Here is a 15,683-nt window from a genome sequence, read left to right as displayed (position 1 = left end):
ATCTACACCGATATCATACAGATATTAAACTATTAATGTATTATGCCTTGTGCATTTAGTTATTTTCAAATATTAAGAGTGAGTGAAAGCCATTTTACATTAGCCTCAATGTTTGATGTTTAAATACATTAACAATATTATCCTGAGAAACCTTTAGCAACAAAACTGACAGAATCATCATCTTTGTCCATATGGGAATAAACTGAGAAAACTTAATTCAAACCTGAAAAACAAAATCAACATTGACAGCAGCTATGCTGTAACATAAAGGTAGTTTGCATGTGGGCAAATAAATTTGGCTAAGTGATGAGTAGATTTTAATTGTATTTATGAACCTCCAATTAGAAGAGTGCTTGTAGTGAAAGAATGGGAGATCCCCCCCCATCCCTTCCACCATGGAGTCCATTTCAAGGTGAGAGGGGGATAAAATATCTGTATATTTTATCCCCCATCCCACTGCTGATAAAATATTTGTATTACCAGTTTAACAGGATGATATGTATGAAACTGTAAGAAAGAACAAAAAGAATTGCATATCGTTTTGTATTACTAAAACTGTATACAAAGCTAATTACAAAAATTACTTGCAGAAAGAGCAGTATCATTCAGATATTTACCTGTCACCCTTTACAATAGGATAGCCACTGATATATAACTTTAAACCAGCATACAATCCTTCTGGAATTGCACATGATATGGGAACAACCTGAAAAGAAAGTATCATTAAATTAAATTGGTTAACCCATCAACAGCACATGGTAAAAATTTATCCCAGTGAAAGAGAAACTTTGACTAGTTTTTAGGAACAGTATAAGGTTTGCACTGATAGAAATAATACCTGGGTTACGTGCTTTAAATGGAAGTCTGAAGATTTGCTTCATATCAAAATGCTTATATTTTATTTATTTTTTTTTATCATGAAAATAGTCAAACAAAAGCATAAATTTAAAAAACTATACAGCAAAAATCTACTCTTGTTATATTTACAAGTGAAAAGGTGCACAAATGCTAGAGAGAGAGAGAGAGAGAGAGAGAGAGAGAGAGAGAGAGAGAGAGAGAGAGAGAGAGAGAGGTGCTCGTGGCTAATGAAATAGCATAAATTTCATAACATCACAATACCTGATAGCAAAAGTATATATCACAGTGTACTAAAATACACCCTGATTAGCAGTTAACTCTAAATGTAAATAATCCATACCATGACGTAAAATGATCAGAGAAAATTCTGTTATATATTCACTTCTTACCTCCATCCATTATAATAATAATTTTTGTTATAATTAAACAATAAGACAATGAAATAAATAAAATTAATGCATATGAATGATAAAAACATTCTGCACCTTTCTGTTTATTTTCTATCTAATTAAGCCTTCTCTAATTTTCCTCATCCGTGGACAAATTGAAGACAAAGTGGCCTTGATGGCAGTCGCCGTCAGGTTTTGGTCCTGCTGGCCCCGTCTGTTACTTCTATAATTCTCCCAACTCTACTAATATTTTGGAACTCTTTCACTTCCTTTCTTTGAAACTCAACTTTTTCAAGTCCAACTTTCCTAACGAGATAATTTTTCTTGGAAATTTTAATATTCTAAAAACTAACTAACTTCAGTTTTCTAGTCAAACAGATGCAACTGGTCAAAATGCTAAGGCTTTTGCAATAACTTGTGACCTTATACAGATTGTCCATTTACCTAACAGAATACCAGACAATCCTAACTCACACCAAATAATCTTGATCTTTTTAACTTGAACAATTCTTCAAAGTACATGGTCAAGGCGAGTGGTCTTCTAGGCACCTCAGATCACAACCTGGTGAGTCTTCTGTAATGAAGCTTTTTTTCCTCATGATCATTCTCAGCCTCACATTGTTTGGCACTACAATGCAAAATGGAATGATCTGCAAGATTTGTATTCTTCTCTTCCCTGGTTGGATTACTGTTTTACACCTTTTGATGTTAAAGTTTCCTCAAATTGTGTCAGTGAAATTATTCTTATAGGATGAAATCCTTTATTCCACACATCACCTTAAATTCTCATTCTTTATCTTTTCCCAATAAATTTTAGTTTTCCATTAAACTTCGGTATTTCAATAAATGTGCTAAGGCTGTTCAAGATAAGAATGTTGCATATTGGAAATGGCTCACATTCAAATCCCAAGTTCATTTTCTGTCTACACTAAAACTTTCAACAATTGTAAAGCAGTTATTAATCAATTCAAGGTAGAGATTGAACAGGCTAAGAGTAGAAAACTTGCTTCTTGCTCAAAGAAAAGATGAAAATTCTAGTCTCTTCCCAAAGCTATTGGTTGCAACTTTTTCCCATCTATACTCCCTCCTCTGTTAAAACCCGATGGTTTCATTGCCTTTTTAGCTAAAGATAAACCAAAATTACTATCATCCTAGCATTCTTTTTCCAGCTTGGTTTTGCTGGTTAATACGAGTAATTTCTGTTGAGCTCTCTGACTGCTAGTGGATTGCAGTTCCTTGAACTTTTTATCTTTTGGAGATTACTGTAGATGATCAGTCTCTAGGATGTGATGCTCATTTGTAGTGTTTCTTCAGCAGTTCCTGTTGTGATTATTATTAGCCATATGGTGCAAGGAAGCCTGAGGCTTATGCTGCACCAGTCAAAAAAAAATTTGAGTTACCCTGAGTTATTTGTTATTTGGTTTTTTTTTTTTTTTAGGAGCATTAGCAACTAAGGCCATATTGCTCCGGGAATATGTGGTGGTCATTCCCTGACCTTTCCGCATCCTCCATATTTGGTGGTGACAGGCTCGAACCCCGGTCTAATCAAGAAGCGTGTGCTACACACTACTGCTCCTTCCCACCTGACTACGGAGACGGCGAGTTACCCTGAGAGAGAGAGAGAGAGAGAAGTAGAAGGGAATCACCAAGAAAGAGAAGAATGATGATATCCAGCTCAGGACCCTGGGTGTGCTAAGCCCATACTCATCAGTTGTGAGCCCCTGGGGGTTATAGCCTGCTTGTCCAGCTTGTGCTGTAGTTGAGTTCGGGATGACTACTGCACATTATAGTTGTTCGTTATGTGTTAATTGAATTAATTGATGATGTACAATGTTCCATGTATATAAGATATTGTTAATATTTGTATATTGTAACATGTATACACTGCCCTACTATTAATATCCAGACACCTGCCTTTAGACAAAAAAAAAAAAAAAAACTTTTATTGTGTCATTTAATATTTTGTGCTGAAACCTTTTGCTTTTATGACGGCCTTCAATCATCAGGGCATGGAGTGTCCTTTATATTGAACCAGTGCTGACATTAGTCCCAATACTCTCACAGAGGGTTTGGGTGACTTGAGACAATGGAAAATTACAATTTGCATGCACAGTTCTTTGCAGAATTCTCTTGTCCTGTTCTGTTAGTTTTCGGGGTTTACCTGGCAGATTCAGTCCCATTTCTCTTCCATTTGCATATGACATCACTAACTGTTCACCTAGGGATCCCCAGAGTGACTGCGATGTCTCATACAGAATGCTTGCTTATGTGGCATCCTACTATCATTCCACGTTGGAAGCCTGTTAATTCTGTTGAACGTGTTATCTTGCATGCCCACTTTTGCAATTGTCTGTTCGAAGCCCAGTGTGCATATTCATAGCAGGTTCTATGACATGCTGCATGCATAGGACCTGTTTCCCCATCCATGGAGGGGTGTCCGGATATTAATGGTAGGGCAGTGTATATATATATATACGTTTAATTGTTGATTGCCATCAGTTAATGGCACTTCACATATAAGTGCCATTAACTGCACTTCATATATATATATAGTGGATTTGCCAGATTTTTTGGCTAGGGGCCACTTTACTCAATAAATGAAAAAAAAAAAAAAAAAAAAAAATTAAATATCATCCTAGCATTCTGTTTAGTGTTCTTCAATATGTTCTATCACTGCAAAAAGAGAGTACATTCTTACCATGAGTGTTTATATAAGGATATGAGACCAACTTGTTGTTATGTTGTTATTTAGGAGCATTAGCAACTAAGGCCATATTGCTCAGGGGATATCGGTGGTCATTCCCTGACCTTTCCGCATCCTCCGTTTTTGGTGATCACGGGCTCGAACCCCGGTTTAATCAAGAAGCGTGTGCTACGCACTGCCGCTTCTGCCGAGACCAACTTGTGCTAGTTATCTAGTGACGCACCATTCAGCAATGCATTCTGTTCACAGTATCATGTCCGTCATTTTGTAGAACTAGAACAGAACTGTTTAGCGTTTTTCAATAGTACAATGCACATCTTATTGCTCCTTATTTGAGTTTCTAAAGAAATTGCGACAGGCATGGTAAGACACAGAAATTGATATTTCAGATCATTCCAATAGATGAATTTTGTCTAAGTCTAACTACAGTTGCAAATTTGTGTGCCTTCTGTCTCCACACTGTGCATTAGCTGATGGTGCAACTTCATTGAGGGCGTGTGGAAAACAAACAACGTGAAGAGCGGGGATTTCTGCTGTGTTCCATAAAAAAGTGCACCATTCTCTTTTGTATCTCATTGTGATGCTTGTTTGTTTGTTATTTGGTTTTTAGGAGCATTAGCAACTAAGGCCATATTGCTCCAGTCATTCCCTGACCTTTCCGCATTCTCCGTATTTGGTGGTGACGGGCTCGAACCCCGGTCTAATCAAGAAGCATATACTATGCACTGCTGCTCCTTCCCACCTGGCTACGGAGGTGCCTGTATTGTGATGCAATGCATTAAGTGCAACTGGAGATTTTCTTGCATCTCCTTGTAATGCAATGATTACCGTGTAGTATTTTCTTATGTTGTCTTGATGCATCCATCATAGTGAGCATCCTATAGTGATATGGACTGTTTAACTCATTCTTTTCTTCGTGTTACTACACGTGATCTAAAAGATCTACTGGTGATGCAATGGTTTAAGCTGGACTGTTCTTTCCAGGGCCGTACTTATGAACAGGCACATGATGTGCTAGCCTTGGGCCTCACCACAGATGCCCAAACCTAACAGGGCCTGTAGTCTTCGGGTCAAGAGAGCTCATGTGTTTGAATGCCATAAAAGATTTTTAGAAGAAAGAAAGAATGTGGAAGATGGTTAATGACCGAGCCATCTGGTATCCATGAAAACTGCTGAAAATGTAGTAGTAGTAATGGCATGTGATGCAAGAAAGCAAGTGTATGAGCTTATGCAGCATCAGCAAAAAAAAAAAAAAAAAAATCACACCATTCCCTCCAAATGCCTGTCCAGTTCCTCCTTAAAATTTATTTAACCATTCCTTGGTGATTTTAATGTTCACAACTCCAGCTGGCTTCCGTTTTCTAGTCACACCGACCCAGCTGATTGAGATGCTGAGGCTTTTCAATTACTAATGACTTTGCACAGATTGTTCATTTACCTACATGAACACTGGACAATCCTAATCATACAGGCAATACGCTTGATTTTTTTCTCACAAACAACCCTTCTAAGTACACGGTCGAAGTGAGAGCTCCTGTAGGCACTTCAGATCACAACTTGGTGATTGTCTCTTCTCCAATGGAACCTTTATCTCATGGCTATTCCCAACTTTGTGTTGTTTGGCATTACAAGAATGCAAAATGGGATGACCTGCGAGACTTCTTTTCTTCTTTTCCTTGGTCGGATTACTGTTTCAAAACTTCTGATGTCAACGTTTGCTCAGATCGTGTCAGTGAAATTATTCTTGCAGGAATGGAATCCTTTATCCCACACTCCACTTTAAAATCTCGTCCTTTATCTAAAACCTTGGTTTTCCATAAATGTGCTAAGGGTGTTCAAGAGAAGAATGTTGCATATCGTAATTGGCTTGTTTCTAATTCTTCAGTTTCATTTTCTGCATACACCAAAGCTCGCAACAATTGTAAAACAGTTATTAATCAGTCCAAACTAGAGTTTGAACAGGCTAAGAGTAGAAAACTTGCTTCTTGCCCTAATGGTAGCCGAGCATTCTGGTCTCTTGCCAAAGCTATTGGCCGCAACTTTTGCCAATCTCTGCTCCCACCTCTGTCCAAACCAGATGGTTGTTTTGTCACTTCAGCCAAGGATAAAGCTGACCTGCTAGCATCCCATTTTTCTACCAACTCATGTATTAATGATCTTGGTAAAACACCTCCCACCATTCCCAACCCACTCCATTCAATGCCTCCTGTGGTCTTCCGTCAAAAGGATGTCAGAAGGATTTTGACAAACCTTGATGCTAAAAAAACTCCAGGTCCCGATGGTATTTCTCCACTTGTTCTCAAAACCTGTGCTCCTGAACTTACTCCTATTCTTTGTCACCTTTTTTTCACTTTCTTATTCCAAAGGTGTTTTTCCTTCTGCTTGGAAATTTGCTCATATCCACCCGGTTCCTAAAAAGAATGACAAATCCCTCCCATCCAATTATCGTCCCATTGCAATTACTTCTACTCTTTCTAAAGTAATGGAGAAATCAATTAACCTCCAACTCTTAAACTACCTAGAAACCTTCCGTCTGATCAATGATCGCCAGTATGGATTCCGTCAGTGTCGATCCACTGGTGATATTCTTGCTTATATTACCCATTTATGGACTAATTCAGTGGAAGGGTTCGGTGAAACACAAGTAGTTACTCTTTACATCTCAAAGGCTTTCGAACGTGTTTGGCATAAAGGTCTTCTAAACAAGCTTCCATCTTATGGTTTGCCAACTGTTTTTAGTAAATGGTTATCCAGTTTTCTCTCTGATTGCTCACTGAGGGTGATGGTAGATGGCTCTCTGTCTTCTAACTTCTCCACTAATGCCGGTGCCCCCCGACGTTCAGTTCTTTCCCTCTTGTATATTAATGACCTTCTTCCATTGACTGGAAATCCTATCCATAGTATTGACGATGATAGCACATTGCATTCCACTTTCCATTTTGAGAAACCTTGTCCTGCTCAATCAGCTTCAACTTCCCGAAAATCTGCTACCAATTCCTTAAATGCCGATCTTCAGGTAATTCTCCAGTGGGGCAAAGACAACTTAGTTGATTTCAACCCTTCTAAAACCCAGTCTTGTCTTATATCTCGCAAAAAGGATTCTTCTGTTCGTATGCTTATCTTTAGTGACACTCCGATTTCTAGGCAAAATGATATATCTCTTTTGGGGATTACCCTTACTTCTAATCTCTCTTGGCACAAGCACATTACAAATATTGCTTCCTCTGCATCTAAAAAACTTGGTTTTCTCTTTCGCTCTCGGCGTTACTTTTCTTCCAAACAGCTGCTCACTCTGCGTAAATCCAAATCCACCCTGCCATGGAATATTGTTCCCACATCTGGGGTGGTGCCCCCGAAACCTCTCTCAGGCTTCTTGATTCCATTCAGAAGAGGACAGTTAGGTTAATTAATGATTCATCTCTAACAGAGTCTCTCTCCACTCGCTGTCTCACAGATGTACTGTTTCTGCTGCATGCCTCTTCTACAGATGCTTCCATGGGCACTGTTCTTCTGAATTGGCTTCTATAATTCCCGCTCTTTCTTTCAAAACAGTCTGAACACGTGCCGCCACCAGCCAACATCCATTTACTGTCCAACTTCAAACTCACAGAACCAACTTTTCATCTTCCTCGTTTATTCATTCAACTGCCGTTTTCTGGAACAACCTTCCTTCACACATATTTCCTGAAAATTACAGCCTACAGAAGTCCAATGTCAACAAATATCTTCTTTCGTCTTCTCAACCTCCAACCCAAGCATGGTACTAAGTACTATAGGTTCTAATACCTTTCGTGTTTGGGGTTTACATAAAAAAAAAAAAAAAAGTAGAAGGATCCCATCAGAATTTAGCGTGCTCAACCCATTCAAGGCCTTATACACCTCAATAAGATCACCGTGCGGGCGGCTAGTCTCCAGCCACTGCAATTTGCAGAACTTAAACCTCTCTTGGTAAGAGGATCCCTTCATTCCCCTCACCAATCTTGTTGCCCTTCTCTGTACACACTCAAGCAAATCTACATCCTTCCTAAAATGAGGCCTCCAGACCTGTACACCGTACTCAAGGCGTGGCCTGACCATTGCCTTATACAGAGAGACAATCAACTCCTTTTCCCTGCTAGCAAAATTCCTCTATATCATTGACAAAACCCCATTACCTGCCCAGGCAGCCTGTCTGCATTGCTCAGAAAACTTCATATCTGACTGCACAATTACTCCCAGGTCTTTTTCATTTTCTACCACCTTAAATGTAGTACCACACAGTTGGTACATTTCTTTGGGGTTACTTCTACCAATATGCAGTACTTTGCATTTGTCAAGGTTAAACTTCAGCTGCCACTTCTGTTGCAGTACCACACTGCCATTACTGTCATTAACAACCTTGCCAAACTTTGCATTATCTGCAAGCTTCGACACTAAGCCTGATATACCTTCATCAATATCATTGATAAATAAACAAAACAACAGTGGACCCAATGCCGAACCCTGTGGGACTCCACTAATAACATTAGTCCACGAAGAGCAGCACCCATTGATTACCACCCTCTGTCTTCTCCTACTCAACCATCCTTTTATCCATTGTACCAACTTACCCTTAATACCATTCTTCTCCAATTTGTACAATAGTATTCCATGTGCAACAGTGTCAAAAGCTTTCCTGAAATCCAAATATATGATATCAAAATTATTTTTTGCATCCATTTCCTTTGTAACGACATCATAATATTCTATCAAATTTGTCAGACAAGACTTTCCCTTAACAAACCCATGCGGTGTCTGAATTATTGCTGCAGTCTTGTCTAGATGATCCTGCAATGCATCTTTAACCAGTGACTCCATTATTTTACCCTGAAGAGAAGTTAAACTAACTGGTCTGTAATTACTCGTGTCACCCTTCGATCGCCTTTGCGAATTGGGGATACATTTGCATATCTACAGTCCGTGGGGACCTCCCCCGAGTCCAAGGATGCTCTAATAATTATGGCTAAGGGCTTGCTTAGTTGCTTTGCTGCTTCCTTTAATATAACTGGAGAGATCCCATCCACCCCCAGGTGCCTTTCTTATGTTTAACTTTGACAATTTCTCCTCCACTTTGCTCTCAGTTATTACAAAATCATTAAGCGCCCCTGCTACAATTTTTTTTTTTTTTTTATGTGAACCCCAAACACGAGAGGTATTATAACCTATAGTACTTAGTACAGTGCTTGGGTTGGAGGTTGAAAAGACGAAAGCAGATATTTGTTGACATTGGACTTGAACTTCTGTAGATTGTAATTTTCAGGAAATACGTATGAAGGAAGGTTGTTCCAGAAAACGGCAGTTGAATGAATAAATGAGGAAGATGAAAAGTTGGTTCTGTGGGTTTGAAGTTGGACAGTAAATGGATGTTGGCTGGTGGCGGCACGTGTTCGGACTGTTTTGAAAGAGAGAGCGGGAATTATAGAAGCCAATTCAGAAGAACAGTTCCCATGGAAGTATCTGTAGAAGAGGCATGCAGCAGAAACAGTGCGTCTATGAGAAAGCGAGTGGAGAGACTCTGTTAGAGATGAATCATTAATTAACCTAACTGCCCTCTTCTGAATGGAATCAAGAAGCCTGAGAGAGGTTTTCGGGGCACCACCCCAGATGTGGGAACAATATTCCATGGTAGGGTGGATTTGCAATTTATACAGAGTGAGCAGCTGTTTGGAAGAAAAGTAACGCCGAGAGCAAAAGAGAAAACCAAGTTTTTTAGATGCAGAGGAAGCAATATTTGTAATGTGCTTGTGCCAAGAGAGATTAGAAGTCAGGGTAATCCCCAAAAGACATATATATCATTTTGCCTAGAAATCAGAGTGTCACTAAAGATAAGCATAGGAGCAGAAGAATCCTTTTTGCGAGATATAAGACAAGACTGAGTTTTAGAAGGGTTGAAATCAACTAAGTTGTCTTTGCCCCACTGGAGAATTACCTGAAGATCGGCATTTAAGGAATTGGCAGGAGATTTTCGAGAACTTGAAGCTGATTGAGCAGGACAAGGTTTCTCAAAATGGAAAGTGGAATGCAATTTGCTATCATCGGCAAAACTATGGATAGGATTTCCAGTCAATGGAAGAAGGTCAAGAACTGAACCTTGGGGGACACCGGCATTAGTGGAGAAGTTAGAAGACAGAGAGCCATCTACCATCAACCTCAGTGAGTGATCAGAGAGAAAACTGGATAACCAATTACTAAAAACAGTTGGCAAACCATAAGATGGAAGCTTGTTTAGAAGACCTTTATGCCAAACACGATCAAAAGCCTTTGAGATGTCAAGAGCAACTACTTGTGTTTCACCGAACCTTTCCATTGAATTAGTCCATAAATGGGTAACACAAGCCAGAATATCACCAGTTGATCGACACTGACGGAATCCATACTGGCGATCGTTGATCAGACGGAAGGTTTCTAGGTAGTTTAAGAGTTGACGGTTAATTGATTTCTCCATTACTTTAGAAAGAGTAGAAGTAAGTGCAATGGGATGATAATTGGATGGGAGGGATTTGTCACCCTTTTTAGGAACTGGCTAGATATGAGCAAATTTCCAAGCAGAAGGAAAAACACCTTTGGAATAAGAAAGTGAAAAAAGGCGGCAAAGAATAGGAGTAAGTTCAGGAGCACAGGTTTTGAGAACAAGTGGAGAAATACCATCAGGACCTGGAGCTTTCTTAGCATCAAGATTCATCAAAATCCTTCTGATATCCTTTTGACAGAACACCACAGGAGGCATTGAATGGGGCATGTTAGGAATGGTGGGAGGTGTTTTACAAAGATCATTAATACATGAGCTGGAAGAAAAATGGGATGCTAGCAGGTCAGCTTTATCCTTGGCTGAAGTGACAACAGAACCATCTGGTTTGGACAGAGGTGGGAGCAGAGATGGGAAAAAGTTGCGGCCAATAGCTTTGGCAAGAGACCAGAATGCTTGGCTACCATTAGGGCAAGAAGCAAGTTTTCTACTCTTAGCCTGTTCAAACTCTAGTTTGGACTAATTTGATAACCTTTTGCCATTTTCAAACCTTAATAACTCCTCATGTGTGAATGTAGATGCAAAATACTCATTCAGTTTGTTTGCTATCTGAGCAGGATCATCAACATCGATATCAAGTGGACCAATCAGATTCATCCCCTTCCTTTTAGAGTTTATATAAGTAAAGAAATCCTTGCTGTTTTTCTTAGCATCCTTTGCCAAAGATTTCTCATAATCTGCCTTCACCTGCCCAACCTCCTTTGTGACCTGATTACAGACTAGCTTATATCTGCCATAGGCTTCTAAGTCGCTTGATAATTTATATGCATCCCGTGCATTTTTCTTCTCTGTCACGAGTCTCATTAGTTCATTTGATAACCACTTAGGCCTAAACCTTGAACAATATTTCTTAATAGGTAAGAAACTTTTAGTAGCTTCCACGATTAATTCCTCGAATGCTTCCAACTTAGAATTTACTGTTGGTAACATCGTCAGTTGATCCCACTGTACAGAATTTAAAAACTGTCTGAGACCACTGTACTCACCTTTACTGAAGCAAACACCCTTTCCTTTACTCGACATAATACTGGGTGAGTGTTTCTCACATTGGATAATGCCTAATACGCTTAGGGAGTCCATAAATAGGATGCACCTTTGGTGCTGGTGGGTACTCACCTTTACGGAAGCAAAAACTCTTTCCTTTACCCCTGATGGTAATTATATCTTTAAGTAATCTCACATCAGTACACTGTGATCACTGCCACCTAGTGGTTCCTTTATCTGCAAATTCTTAATACACGAATGATCACTGCTGATAACCAGATCAAGAGTATTACCCTCTCTGGTTGCCTCTGGAACATGCTGCTGCAGAAAACAATCATCCAATAAATCCATAAAAGTCTTACTAGTGTGTGAGTGACCAACCCACAAGTTCCAGTCAATATCTGGGAAGTTAAAATCCCCCATTATAAAACATTCTGATTTACTAGCCCACTCTATTTCTCTGTACAATTGTTCATTGTACTCATTCGAGTCATTAGGCGTATAACACACTCCTACTCTTATTTTTGCTTTTTCAGTGCTTATGTCACACCAAACTGACTCAACCGTGCACTGTTCATCTATATAAACTGGATGTGGACCAAGTAAGGACACTGATTAGAAGTGATCATCATTTAAGCATTAAAATGGTTGCATCAGAACTCAATATGAACAAAGGAAACAGTTAGACAAATTTTAATTGAAATTTTAGGCAGGAGAAAAGTGCCAAGATGGTGCCAGAAAGTTTGAATGAAGATCAAAGAATGAGAAGACTACAAGTTTGTGAAGATGTTTTTCAAATAAAAAAAAATTAAAGACCACACTTTCTGAGTACTTTAATTACTTACGATGAAAGTTGGCTGTTCCAGTACAACTCAGAAACTAAAAGACAGTTAATGCATTGGAAGACAAAACAATTCCGCAGACCAAAAAAAAAAGAGAATGTCAAAATCAAAAATAAAAATCATGCTTCTTGTTTTCTTCAATATTAAAGGAATTATTATGGCTGAATACTTCCCACCAAATCAGACTGTCAATCAAATATACTACACTGAAGTTCTGATAAAGCTATGTGAAAAAATTCGAAGGAAGAGACCTGAATTTCAGGATGGTTGGATGCTCCATCAAGACAATGCTCAGCACACAATGTGCTCTCTCTTTCCCAGTTTTTTTGCCAAAAAACAATCCCTTTTATGACATGCACTCTCCTTTCCAGATTCTAGGGTCAAGATTCTAATTCTAATAATTAGTTATTAGAATTAGAATTAATGAGTCTAATTCCAGAGTCAAGCCCTTTGTGACTTTTCTCTTCCCTAAACTGAAAAGGGTACTTAAGGGAACCATTTTCAGTCCATTGAAGAAGTTCAGAAAAAAAGAAACCAAAGTGTTAAAAGAGTTCACAGAAGATGACTTCCACAAATGTTTCTCTACTTGGAAGAAATGTATGGTACAGAGTGTGCAATCCCAAGGTAATTATTTTGAAGGGGAAGGTAAATATGAGATAACTTTTAAAGTACAAAATATTTCATTACATTTATTTTATTGCAGCAGTCTCGTTATTTAATGGCCACACCTTAAGCACATTATTGTGTTTGTTTTAGCCTATTTGGTTGTTTGTTTTCACTTTAGGAGAGAATTATCTTTATTACAGCCTTGCTGGATTTCCTCCTTTCTGCCATCAAAAACAAATGATAATGATGAGAAGTATAATGGAAGGCAAATATGAGTTTGGCAGTCCAGAATGGGATGGTATCACAGAGTTACCCAAAGACAGCACAACTTATGCATCTATTGAAGAAGAATAAACACGAAAAGCCCAGAGTTGTACAGACCCATAGCATTACTCTCCATGTTAGGAAAAGTTATGGAAAAGATTATAGCAGCAAGATTTATGGATATATCAAGGAAAGGCATCAACACATCCATATCAATTTGAGGTATACAAAAAAAGGTTATAGCACAGAAGTTGCAATACAGAAACTCCTGAAGACAAAACATACAAGGAAGAAATATTTCCTTGACCTCTTCACAGATTTCAATGGAACCTCTGACACACCTTATGGTGTCAGAGTGTCCTGGAGAGGTTCAGGGAGGCCAAGGTGTATAAAGCCATTATGCCTGCCAACTAATCTCAAGCAAGATAATAGAAAAATAACAGTAAGAAGCAAACACTGTCACCTAACAAGAACCACTACTAGAGGCTGTCCCTTGGTCCTTCATGTTGGAATGCCATGCTCAATAAATGGCTAGCCAAAACATATCAGAACACAGTGAAAATCACCTATGCTGACAACCTCGTTTACTTGATTATGGAGACTCAAGAACTTGAACAAAAATCAAATGAAATCCTACAAGACCTTGATACATGGTGCAACACGAACAAGCTTAGGGTGTCTACCCAAAAAGACTAGACAGATGATCATTGAAGTGAGAATTAATAGCCTTTGGGCCCCAACCATTAAGTACAACAATGAGAAAATCAAATATGGAAAAACATACAAATATCTGGGTGTGGTACTGAATGATGGAACATCCTTCCTACCACACTGTGACCATACAAAGAAGATCAAACACCTAGTGGACAATTTGTGCATATTACTTGTAGCAATTGGAACAACAAGTAATATGTGCAAATATTAAATTCAGGGTATGGCTAGTAGGTATATAGCAGATATTCAGGATATGGCCTCAAAGGCCATACCCTGAATATCTACTACAAAAGTCTTTTTCTTCCAATTATTGCATATGTCTCTGAAGCTTGGGACTATAGAGCAGAAAGCTCTGCCATCAAGAAAAGGCTTCTGCAAATACAAAGAATAATCCTACTAATGATCTCCATAGTCTGTGGGATGGTCTCTACCCAGGCCCTGCAGGTCATCTGTGGAAAAATGCCAATCTACATGGACATTACATATGCTGGTTTGGTTTTTAGAAGTTTTATGGCACATCAGCATCTAGGGCTATTGTGCACCAAGTCTAAGGTAATAAAATGTAAAAATATAGGAAATATGTAAAAATATAAAATAACATATCCAATTAATATATTATAAACAAATATATGGCATAAAACATTTATAATATATTAAGCATTTAATCAATCTATTCAGTTGTATAAACCTGAATATATTTGACACATTGCCATCGTCCAATAAAATTGGCCCGAGTGTATAGGGCTAAGACAGATGGTTAAAACATAAACGGCGTTCATTACTAAAAAAGGTACATTCAACTAAAATATGACGAATAGTTAAAATTGCTTTACAATGTCTATGCACAGGACAATCATCAGTCCTCAGCAAATACAAATGCATCAGGTGAGAATGTCCTATGCGTAGTCGAGCAAGAACTACTTCCTCCCGGCAAACCCTGCGCTGACTAGAATGCCAATGTATTATTACAGGCTTGATTTCATTTAGCTTGTTGGTAAGGCACCCTTTCCAAGATTCTTGCCAATGCACGCATAATTTTTGATTAGTTGCTTGCAGTCTGTATAGGGGACTGACAAGTGGATGCGACTTTGTGGCGTTGCTGATTTTGCTGCTGCATCAGCCAGGTCATTGCCTCTGATACCAACATGGTTAGGGATCCAACAAAAGCAAATATCAAAATTTAACTCTGAAAGAGAGTTCAATATTTGCTGCACCCGACATAATACTGGGTGAGTGTTTCTCACATTGGATAAGGCCTAATACGCTTAGGAAGTCCGTAAATAGGATGCACCTTTGGTACTGGTGGGTTTTTATATGATCCAAGGCCAATTCTATTGTGTGTAGCTCTGCAGTGTATATTCTACATTCACATGGAATACAACTGCAGATTGTTTTGCTTGGAAAAACACAAGCAAATCCCGCGAACTCTTCAGACTTCGAGCCATCTGTATAAAACAGCAATAAGTCAGAATATTCGGCAAGGTGTGCTGCAAAGAGTTGCCAATATATACATGGCGATGTGTTAGCTTTCAGCCAGCTCCTAAGAGTGAAGTCACAAGACGGAGATCGTATACATTACATATGCATGTCTTAAATTATCTGAAGACGGGAACTCCAGCATCTATTGGGGAAGTTTCCTTGGATTTCTCCAACATCACTGAACATGAAAAGAAAAGGATTAAGACAGAGCTACTAACACAATGGCAACAGATATGGAGTCTCCCCACTTGGCAGAACTACCTTTTCTTTCATCCCTACAGTAACTGAGTTTTCCCAGC

The 15,683-nt window shown here is 38.8% G+C and overlaps 1 protein-coding gene across 1 annotated transcript in view; it reads right to left on the bottom strand.

Annotated features, from left to right (window-relative positions):
- The window catches only part of LOC150085943 (galectin-4-like), a 132,632-nt gene that overhangs the window by 41,970 nt on the left and 74,979 nt on the right, over positions 1 to 15,683 (bottom strand). Inside the window, exon 6 of the mRNA XM_090373600.1 lies at positions 618 to 706. Coding sequence (XP_090229726.1) covers positions 618 to 706 — 89 coding nt within the window. The remainder of the gene's footprint in view (positions 1 to 617; positions 707 to 15,683) is intronic.

The sequence above is a fragment of the Mastigoproctus giganteus genome, chromosome 5, assembly GCF_048544385.1.
Source record: "Mastigoproctus giganteus isolate SK-2022 chromosome 5, ASM4854438v1, whole genome shotgun sequence".
NCBI classification, from domain to species: domain Eukaryota; kingdom Metazoa; phylum Arthropoda; class Arachnida; order Uropygi; family Thelyphonidae; genus Mastigoproctus; species Mastigoproctus giganteus.
The sequence above is the reverse complement of the archived record's forward strand: the minus strand, read 5'-3'. Positions and strand labels throughout refer to the sequence as shown.